This window comes from Salmo salar, chromosome 20, assembly GCF_965601325.2.
Source record: "Salmo salar chromosome 20, fSalSal1, whole genome shotgun sequence".
NCBI lineage: Eukaryota > Metazoa > Chordata > Actinopteri > Salmoniformes > Salmonidae > Salmo > Salmo salar.
In genome coordinates, this window is record NC_138310.1 from 15359752 (window position 1) to 15370343 (window position 10592).

The 10592-nt window shown below is 42.1% G+C and overlaps 1 protein-coding gene across 1 annotated transcript; it reads right to left on the bottom strand.

Moving 5' to 3' along the window:
- Positions 1-426: 426 nt before the first annotated feature.
- anxa1 (Annexin A1) lies at positions 427-8853 on the bottom strand. Its single transcript, NM_001141271.1, is given in 13 exon segments — positions 427-815; positions 1182-1304; positions 1592-1650; positions 3685-3780; positions 4503-4596; positions 4692-4748; positions 4838-4917; positions 5007-5097; positions 6218-6331; positions 6484-6578; positions 7375-7465; positions 7949-8020; positions 8762-8853. Coding segments are annotated over 12 exon segments (1020 nt in total). The 5' UTR covers positions 8009-8020; positions 8762-8853; the 3' UTR covers positions 427-755.
- Between the last annotated feature and the right edge of the window lie 1739 nt (positions 8854-10592).

A 10592-nucleotide genomic window follows, 5' to 3' on the forward strand; every position in this document is an offset into this window, starting at 1 on the left:
TATAGAGGCTGTTGGGAGCAGCTATAGGAGGGTCTCATTTTAATGGATAGAATAAGTGGAACGGCATCAGACATGTGGTTTCCAGATGCTTGATACGGTTTCCTATATTCTATTACAATGAGCCCATCCTCCAAAAACTCCAACCAGCCTCCTCTGCCTTACATGCACTAACATCACGTGACCATCCTGCCAAAGCCAGTTTAGCTACTGTACATTTAAAGCCATTTAAAATCGAGAGCAAGATCCTTCATTTGTATTATATCACATACCATGTCTGTGTTCTACAATGTTGTGAATTGAACTCACGACATGGTCTTAAGTGGTTAATTCTTAAATTAGACCTTATGCTATATGCTGCATTTTGGAAATAAACATGCAATGTAGCATAGACTCAGAAATATATACACAGATCAAGTCAGACAATTTGGATCCACAAAATGCTTTATTTGCATGAAGGACCAGTTATCCAGGCCACAATGCCACTGCATATTCGTCGCACACAAATGGTGTCTGGTATATTGCACTATAGATCCTCAAGTCTGCTGAAGCTAAGCTAAATATATGTCAATGCTGCTTACCATGTTTACTGTGCTCATTGCTGTTAGCAGGTAGAGAAGATACATCATGACTGCCATTTCAGATAGTTGTCATGAACAATAATATTTTGCATTTGGGAGGGGAACATTTAATCATGTACATTATTCTCCAATGGCACTCATGCACTGTGGTAATTGGCTCCAGGTGAGATGAGAAAGTTAGTTGTCACTTCCACACAGGGCCAGTAGGATCTTCTCATAGTCTCCCTTGGTGTCATCCTAAGGAGGTAAGAGACAGAGCACAGAGTTACTCTACAGAATATGAATGCCAATAATGTTGAGACATGTCACACCATTATAACATTTTTGTTAAATTATTTTCAGATGCCATATTTCCCAAGTGGTTTGTCTTCTATCCAAACACCGATTGGACCTAGTAATCAGAATGCCTTCTACAATGTGATGCATTACTTAACTCGGAGGGGGTGGTGTCAGTTCCCCAGACCCAGATTAAGTCTAGTCCTGGATATAAAACATTCTCAATGGAGGATCTGTTTAATTTGATTTAGTCCAGTACTATGCTTAATCTGGGAAAACAGTCCCTTGTCTTTTATTGCCACTTTGGCAGTGGAGATGTTTGCTCACCAGAATTTCCTGCGAGAGGGTTTTCCCAAATGTCTTCTTGTACTCCTGCTTAATCCGGGCCAGGTCTATTTCAGACCTGCTCACCATGACACGGGTCAGAATATTGGTCCTGGTTCCTTTACCCTGGGGTACGGCACAGACACAAACTGAAGATTTATAACCGATAGTGGAAGCTCCTTAGCCTGAACCCAGATCTGTTTGTGCTGTCTTGTACAGTATGTGCATAACCAGTGTTCTTGTGTAGAATGTCACATCTTAACAAGGTTGTAATCATTAAGTAGAAAAATATACTAAACAGGGAGGAACTACCAGGATTTTTCCAACAAAAGCTCATTTGTTTTTAATATGCATTTGTTACGCAGCCTCTCATCTGGTACATAAAACCTAACAATGTTTAACAGTTAACACACCTTCATTGCCAAGTTGAGCCTCTCAGCAAAGAAAGCAGGCTTGCTTCCAGCACACTTCACTGAAAGACAGAAAGGAATACCAGTCAAGTGACAGCATCAACAAGGGGCATTCTCCAAAGCTGTCTCAAGGTGGGGACTTGCTTAAGGCCCCCAAAAGGCTAAGGCCCTGACTGGACAAGAGGGATAGGAATTGGTATATGGAGAGAGGTATGGTAGAGGGGATTCAATCAAATTTTAATTACACATGCTTTGTGAACAGGTGTAGACTAATAGTGAAACGCATACTTACAGGCCCTTCCCAATGATGCAGAGAAAAATAGACAAGGAATAAATACACAATAACTTGGCTATATACACAGGGTACTAGTACTGCGGCGATGTGCAGTGGTATGAGGTAGATATGTACATACAAGTATGGGTAAAGTTACTCAGAAACAGGATATACAGAGGCATATGTGAGGAGTCAGAAGAGTTTGTGCAAAAAGGGTCAAAGCAGTTAACCAAATAGCTACCCAGACTAACTATTTATCAGTCTTATGGCTTGGGGGTAGAAGCTGTTCAGGGTCTTGTTGGTTCCAGACTTTGTGCATCAGTAACGCTCTCCGTGTGGTAGCAGAGAGAACAGTCTATGACTTGGGTGTGATGTCTTTGACAATTTGTAGAGCCTTCCTCTGACACCTCCTGGTATAGAGGTCCTGGATGGCAGGGACCTCAGCCCCAGTGATGTACTGGGCCGTTCTCTGTAGCGTCTTGCGGTCGGATGCCAAGCAGTTGCCATACCAGGCTGTGATGCAGCCTGTCAAGATATTCTCGATGGTGCAGCTGTAGAACTTTGAGGATCTGAGGGCCCATGGCAAATCTTTTCAGCCTCCTAAGGGGGAAGAAGCGTTGTTGTGCCTTTTAACAACTGTTGGTGTGTGGACAAATGACAATTCCTTAGTGACGTGGACACAGCAACTTGAAGCTCTCAACCCGCTCAACTACAGCCCCGTTGATGTAGCTTGAGGCGTGCTCGGCCCTCTGTTTCCTGTAGTCCGCAATCAGTTCCTTTGCCTTGCTCACGTTGAGGGAGAGGTTGTTGTCCTGGCATCACACTGCCAGGCCTCTGACCTCCTCCCTATAGGCCGTCTCATCGTCGTAGGTGATCAGGCCTACCACAGTTGTGTCGTCAGCAAAGTTAACGATGGTGTTGGAGTCGTGCGCGGCCACATAGTCGTGGCTGAACAGGGAGTACAGGAGGGGACTAAGCACGCACCCCTGAGGGGCCCCCCCGTGTTGAGGGTCAGCGTGGCGGATGTGTTGTCTACCCTCACCACCTGGAGGCAGCCCTTCCGGAAGTCCAGGATCCAGTTGCAGAGGGAGGTGTTTAGTCCCAAGGTCCTGAGCATTGAGGGCACTATGGTGTTGAACACTGAGCTGTAGTCAATGAAAAACATTCTCACATAGGTGTTCCTTTTGTCCAGGTGGGAAAGGGCAGTGTTAAGTGCAAAAAAGATAGCATCATCTGTGGATCTGTTGGGGTGGTATGCAAATTGGAGTAGGTCCAGGGTGTCTGGGATGGTGGTGTTGATGTGATCCATGACCAGCCTTGCAAAGCATTTCATGGCTACAGATGCCATTTAGACAGGTTACCTTGGCGTTCTTGGGCACAGTGACTATGTTGGTCTGCTTGAAACATGTAGGTATTACAGACTGGGTTAGGGAGAGGTTGAAAGTGTCAGACACTTGGCCAGTTGTTCCTATGGTGTTTTCTTAAGTCAGACATAGTGCTCCATTGTCCTCACACAAAACGGAATGGCCATGAAATGATACAGGCATTTGCAATCAGTAATTGGATAATATGAATATGCCTTGGATAATGTGCCATCACATCTATTTATAAAAAAAAGTGATGATTATTTTAGTCTCGAGACTTATTTTGCTCACAGTGTGGCCTTATTTGAATGAAGAAAATGGAGCCCATGGTGTAATGTCAGAGGACTAAGGCCTAGTGAAGGGTGTGATGCAGCAGAAGACATGGATTGAGGGTGATGTCCTCAAATAATCTGTGCATTGGAACATTAAGAGGCTTGGATCTGGCTGTGTTCGCTCACCTACGGCAGTCAGACAGTTCTCAATGTCTCCCTTCAGCTCCAGGTCAATAGCCTTTGCCACATCCACCTTACTGTACTTGGAGTACCTCTCAAACGCTGAGAGAAAGAGTGGGAAAGGATTATGTACTTGAAATGATTACAGTATCAACCATGTGTTTGCACATGCAGTGTATGAAAAAGGAAAAAACCACACACATCTAGATTCTATTAGTATTTGTGGTGCGTTGAACAAAATTAACATTCTAGGATTTAAAAAAATAAGATAATCCACAGGTATTTGCAGTGAAAAAAATAAATTGTATGAAGTGTCTAAAATAAATTCTGGACAAATGTGTCGCCTGACTTCAACAGAAGGGTGTCAAACTAATTTTGCGGGCTGCCTTCGGCCTTCACTGAGGTTCGGAGGGCCACACTTTAAAATGTACTATACATCTTTGCATTAAACATAAAAATATGGTCCTATATCACTTCCAATGCTCCCTGACTGTTTAGCTTTTGTGTCAATGACTGTTAGTCACGTCAGTCTGGCCAGCTATGAATGTAGGTCCGTTATCATTTATACAGTTTCGATTTGGTTCGTCATTTAAAATATGTTTTCCTCCCTAAATAAAATAACACCCCCGCCCACTAAAGCACCCTCAGGATTGAATGTGCTCGTGGGCCGTATGTTAGACACCTCTGGTCTAACTGATGACAAAAACAAAGCACACTATAGGGCTACGACATAATGAACAGGTGGTGAGAAAAGTAATAGTGTAAGCTTATTGGGCAATGTCTTATTTACCAAATGTGTATACATGTGCAGTGTGTATATTCACCTTGGCGGAGCTGAGGAGCACTTCTGGTGGTCAGAATGTCTATGAAGACAGAGCAGTCTGTTCCCTTCCTCTTCTCTCCAGCCTCATACAGGGCCTATAGACAGATACAGTAGGCACGGGCATCACACACGGTTCGCATTACAGTGACTCTTTGCGGTGCCCAACCTTGATTCTGACACTCTTCCATACCCTGGCATCACTGTCAGCAAGTTCCTGGTTCACCATGGTGTCCTCATTCCTAGTAGCCTACAGTATGTGAATGAGAGAGGGGGGAGTGATGTTAATATTGCCAAACTTTATCTTTAAACAAACTAAACACAAACAATAAAACACACCTTGCAGAGTGAGAGCAGAGCATTCCTGAAGTCTGCGCCTGTGTCAGATTTGATGTCATCCTCTAGCTCCTTTTTGTATTCTAGCAATGAAAATGCCATGATTATTGGTTTGTTGTAAATATCACATACAGGACATCCACATAGACATATTTACATATTGCAGACACACCTCCCTTATAGACTTTCTTTATCTCTCTGATCTCCTTATTGGTCCTGGAGGCCAGAATCTCAATCAGAGTATCCTCGTCTGTGCCCAATCCCTGAGTGAGAAGGCGAGAGGGGATGGTGTGAACGGTCAACAAGGACAAAAGTGTCAGGTCACAAGTCGTAAAGCTGAGAAAGAGTCCAGGATCGGATAACACAAACAGAAAGTGCAGGGCAGTGTTAATTATGCCCCAAACGCAACAAAACATGGAGGGACTACCTGCACTTGTTCAATAACATCTAATTTTCAGGTCTACTTCTATACCAGACACCTCATACACACCGTGAACTCTAAAGTACAGTAGATACTCGGCAGCACAGTCTCCTCACATATTAAGACAGTCCCACCCATTGTAAAAGTCCCACCTTTTTGCCTCCCTCACAACAGTGTAATAATGCATCAGAATGAGTCACTCTGGGCTGAATGTGAGGAAGTGGGTGGGTGGGTGTGACTAAGCAGCAGACCAAGAATACTGGATGACGACATCACATCTCCCTCTTAAGAACTGATTCATTACTCTGTGGTATTAAGTACTTAAATAGTACTTTAAAGTATTTTTACTTAAGTAGTTTTTTGGGGTATTTATATTTGACAACTTGTACTTTACTATATTCCTTAAGAAAAATACTGTATTTTTTAATCCATACATTTCCCTGACACCCAAAAGTACTCGTTACCTTTTGAATGCTTAGCAGGACAGGAAAATGGTCCAATTCACACACTTATCAACAGAACATTGGACATCCCTACTGCCTTTGATCTGGCGGACTCACTAAACACAGGCTTCGTTTGTAAATGATGTCTGAACGTTGGAGTGTGCCCCTGGACATCTGTAAAAAAATTTAAAAACTAGAAAATGGTGCCATCTGGTTTGATTAATAAGGAATTTGAAATGATTTACACTTTTGATACTTAAATATATTTTAAACCAAATCCTTTCACTCAAGTAGAATTTTACTGGGCGTCTTTAACTTGAGTCCTTTTCTATTAAGGTACCTTTACTGTTACTCAAGTTGAAAATTTGGTACTTTTCCCACCACTGATTACTCGTTAAATATTTGTATTCTGTTACCGTCTCTAGGCCTACATAAACAAGAGGGAATCTGCACAGTTGTTTGTATTCTAAGTAGTGTTGTTTTCGGAGTTAGTGAGTGACTAGCTGCGTGCATGTTTACCTTCATGGCCAGTTTGAGCTGTTGGGCGTCATATTGGGCTGGCGTCTTGAGCAGAGCCAGAACCACATCCTCCAGGTCTCCCTTTAGGGCCGACTTCAGGGCAGTCTCCAGAGGCTGCAGAGAGAGGGGTGACACTCTTCCACAGTCATACACAAGTGTGTGTTAGGCTGGAGTTTGCATTTTAGGACCGATGGAATTGTGCAAACTCCACCCGCCGCATATCCTAAACCAAACTAGTGTGCTGGTAAGTGTGTGTCACCGCTTACCTTGCCACTAGCCTTTTCGTAGGTAGCTTTGATCTGCTGTCTCTGGGCGTTGCTCCTCCTCACCAGCACATCAATGATGGTGTTCTCATCCACACCTGCATCACAAGATGGAGGGACTTGTTCAATAAGAAACGCTGTTGCATACGTAGCCTAATCCATGAGCCCTTTTTTACAAATACAAAATTTCTGTATGGCCCCGGCCAAACAACCCTGACTACTCACCAGCAACAATGAAAACAATGACCCGGACATGTTCATACTAGTGTTGTCATGATACCCATTTTTGTACTTTGCTACCAGGTTTAGTATCACGATAATCAATACCGAAAGGATACGCGTATGGCTCAGTTGGTAGAGCATGGTGCTTGCAACGCCAGGGTTGTGGGTTTGAAAATGTACATCACTACTGTAAGTTCTTATTTACAGAGGGCATACACATTTGTTATTAAGGCACACGAAAGTTCACATGTTCCAGAAGGCATTTCTGCACAATATATATTTTTTAAGTTTACATTCAAATGGCTCTCCTGTGAAGTAGTGACGCGCGACATACGTCTAGTGTCCTGAAACGAGTCACATATTTCCAACTTGACAGAGTGAATGGGGTGATATATATATGTGTAAGGTGCTGTAAAACAAATTCCTTGCTTGTCTCAGCTAAACCTGGAAATATCTAACAATTAATGATAGTGCTGCTGGAAAAGTGCTGCTGGAAAAGTGGTTTATATTATTTATGTCTGCCACATATGTGAATTGTGTTTTGTTTGTTGACTGAAAAACAAAAAGGTAATAAAACTTGAAGTGCATGGGCAGACATTTTTGTGGTACGGGGACCCATCTACATTCACCCCTAGCTATGTAACACACACATTTAGGCTATGTCAGTCTCACCTTTGGCCTTGATGGCCTTATCCAAGATGCCTACATCCCCGTCGACACTGAAATGCGGGTCAGGAGTCACAGTGCCCTGATTGGGTAAGGTCTGAGAAAGAGATTTCAGAGAGAACACTTAGTTTCATTCAGTGAATGAATGTACACCTTCACAAAATACAGAACAATAATATAGAAGCAAAGAAATGAACAGCCCATACCACATAATGTTAATAATCATACCACATCATATAAAGAATATGTTACTAACAGCGGGAGAGAGCAGGAATTGTACAGTTTTCAACTGTTTCTGAAGGGAAGGGCCCCTACTCCTAAATTCCTTCTATGAGTCACAAGTTAGGTACGCTCCTCCCATTATTTTGTATCTCAGACTCTGACCCCCTTTCTTTATCCTCAACAGCCATCCCTTTTGGCCTCACCTTTCTCTGTCCTCCCTCCCAGTCCCCCTCCTGTCTATCCAGCTACAAATGTACAAACACTGCCTGGTAACTTTTTTCACACATGCATACCACAAGAGGGGGGGGGGGAGATCAGATTTGGGACGTTCGCTCTAGAAAGTGGAGCAGAACCCTACCGAGTCATCGGGCAGGCCCAGATAGACGGTCTGCTGCAAGAAGGCTGCGATGAATGACATGGTGGTACGGGTCTGAAGAGAGAGGAATAGGGGGATTCAGTAATAACCACAGTATTAATAACATCCTTTGTATTGAACACCAAGGCCTTTTGCATTTCTGAGTGTGAAATGGAGAGATGAAAGGCTCTTTGTTGCAAGAATATGCTACAATACAAGACCAATTTGGTCAAATTATATTTCTGTGGACTCATGCAACGCAACCTCGTACACTTTTTATGCCTCATTGAATCTGGTACAAAAATATATATATTTGGCTACGACTGCCACTTACATAGGATAATCATCATTACATAGAGTAAAAGTAAACATGCCGAGAACATGTGGATATAATTCGTGTTTATGATGCTGCACAGATTATTTATTTGTCACTGCAGAACAAATTGCCCCCCCATCTATTTCACAATGGTATGGCAAAAATTGTCTGGTGACCACGCCTAGAATTGGAATCATGTAGAACTCGCCCAAAACTTTAACCGTTTCGTCAATTTTACTCAATTAGTTCAATGGTTTAAGACATAACAGGATCCCCTATAAAACTAATCAAAAATAATAATGAAAATGTCACTACTACGCCAGCCACACACAACCTTTGGCTACCTAAGCGACAAACAAACAAGGATGTAGGCTACGTACAGTAAAGTTCCTTGACAACGTAGCTGTATTTAGAATGTAGGCAAGCGGGGAAGTTAGTTTCCCAGTTTAACACGGTTCAAACTCCCGAATAAAATAGAGAAATTAACAAATTACTGTTACCTAGGCTCGATGTCGCGGTGCTCAATTTCCTGGAGTAGGTTTATTGAATCACAAACAGGATATTTTACCGGCTGCCCAAAGATTGGGACTGGAAAACTTTCTCAGACTGAGCTTGCAGAGGCGTTGTGAAGTTGCGCTCATGTATTTATATAGCCACACCTAGCAATGTGCATCCCACAATCGCGCTTCACTACCAATGACTGGTGCTGCGGAAAAGTTTCCATGCAGTCCAATAAGGAAAATGGAAAAAAACGGAAAATCCTGACACAATTTGGTTAAATGAAAACAGATGTGGGATGTTCAATTACCCTCTTGAGTTGATGTTAACAAATTACATATTTAATATATACACTACAAATTGAGAGGTAAAAATTGATTTCTTAACTATAAGAGGTATTTTGTATGTGAGTATGTGAGTAAATCAAGACAGCTCTGATGGAAACAGGAAGTTTAGGTAATTATGCTAGAAATGGCGGTGGAAAGGACTTGATGCGCAACTATAAATAATATCAAAATAAACTTGGAGTCACGAGATGATATGGTGTGTGGGCTTCCATTAGGACTCGAGAAACCATGCAGTTTTTTAGGCTACAAATGAAATAAGTTGTGATGAACATTGGAGGCTGCTGGTGGGAGGACGGCTCATAATAATGGCTTGAATGCAGCAACTTGAATGGCATCCAACACATGGAAATAATGTGTTTGATGTATGTGATACCATTCCACTTATTCCGCTCAAGCCGTTACCATGAGCCCGTCCTCCCCAATTAAGGTGCCACCAACTTCCTGGTGAAAGTGCATAGTGATCTTTATGCTCATTTCAAATAAATATCAAGAGTCTTATTCTGGTGACATGATGCTTGACTGCTGTTTGAGAAATACAAGTATTATCGCTATTACAGCCTAGTATTACAGCCAACCCCATATGCACTACACAGAACGCACTGCAACTGCCTCTGCAACGCAATGCAGCAAGGCAAACCCAGCGTTCTATTGGAAATGTATGTACTTCGGGCCCAGATTCACAAAACACTTCTTACGCCAAAATTTAAGAAGCTTCTTAAGAAAAAAATTAAAGAAGTTCATAAAATGGTTCGTAAGTCCAATTCCTCAACAATATCTCAAGATGTAATGATTTTCTTCTCAAATATCTTATTACAAATATTCTTAAGATGTTTGTTGCTAGGCAACCGTTTTTGCTAGCTATCTAGCTAAACATGTTCAATTGCTTTCAATTGCTTTTTCTCTCACTAACCTGAGTTTAAGACAACGGTTTAGCTGTCTTGGAATTAAGAACATTTCCAATAACTTTAATTTCAAGAATCTAATGTCTTCTTAATTTTTTGCTTAAGGAGAAACATAAGACATTTGCTTAACTTTCTTCTTACGGAAAAATGGCAGTTAAGAAGACATTTCTTCTTAAGAAGGTTTTGTGAATCTGGTCCCAGGTGTACCAAAATGCAATAACTACGAATATTTTTATAACTAAACCAAGATAGACCACAACCTGTCGTTTCCAATGGGAATAAATGAGTCATAGTGGGCAGAACAAGCAAGGAAGTGGGCATAGCCAAACACGAACTAGCAAGATCCAATTGACGCGTTCTAGCGTGCATCCGCATATTTCTGTCAGGGAACGGAACCTCTGTGAAGTGCACGTGTGCAATAACTCCATTCGCCTTTATACTCCTTCTAAACAACGTGCTTTTTAAAAGATTTTGCAAAGGGTAAAGTCTACAAAACTTAGTCCAGTTTGTTGATAACTGTATTGAGATCAAATGTGTCATCGGTGAGAAAATCTGCAGAATGTCTGCCTAAATCCACTCCCACA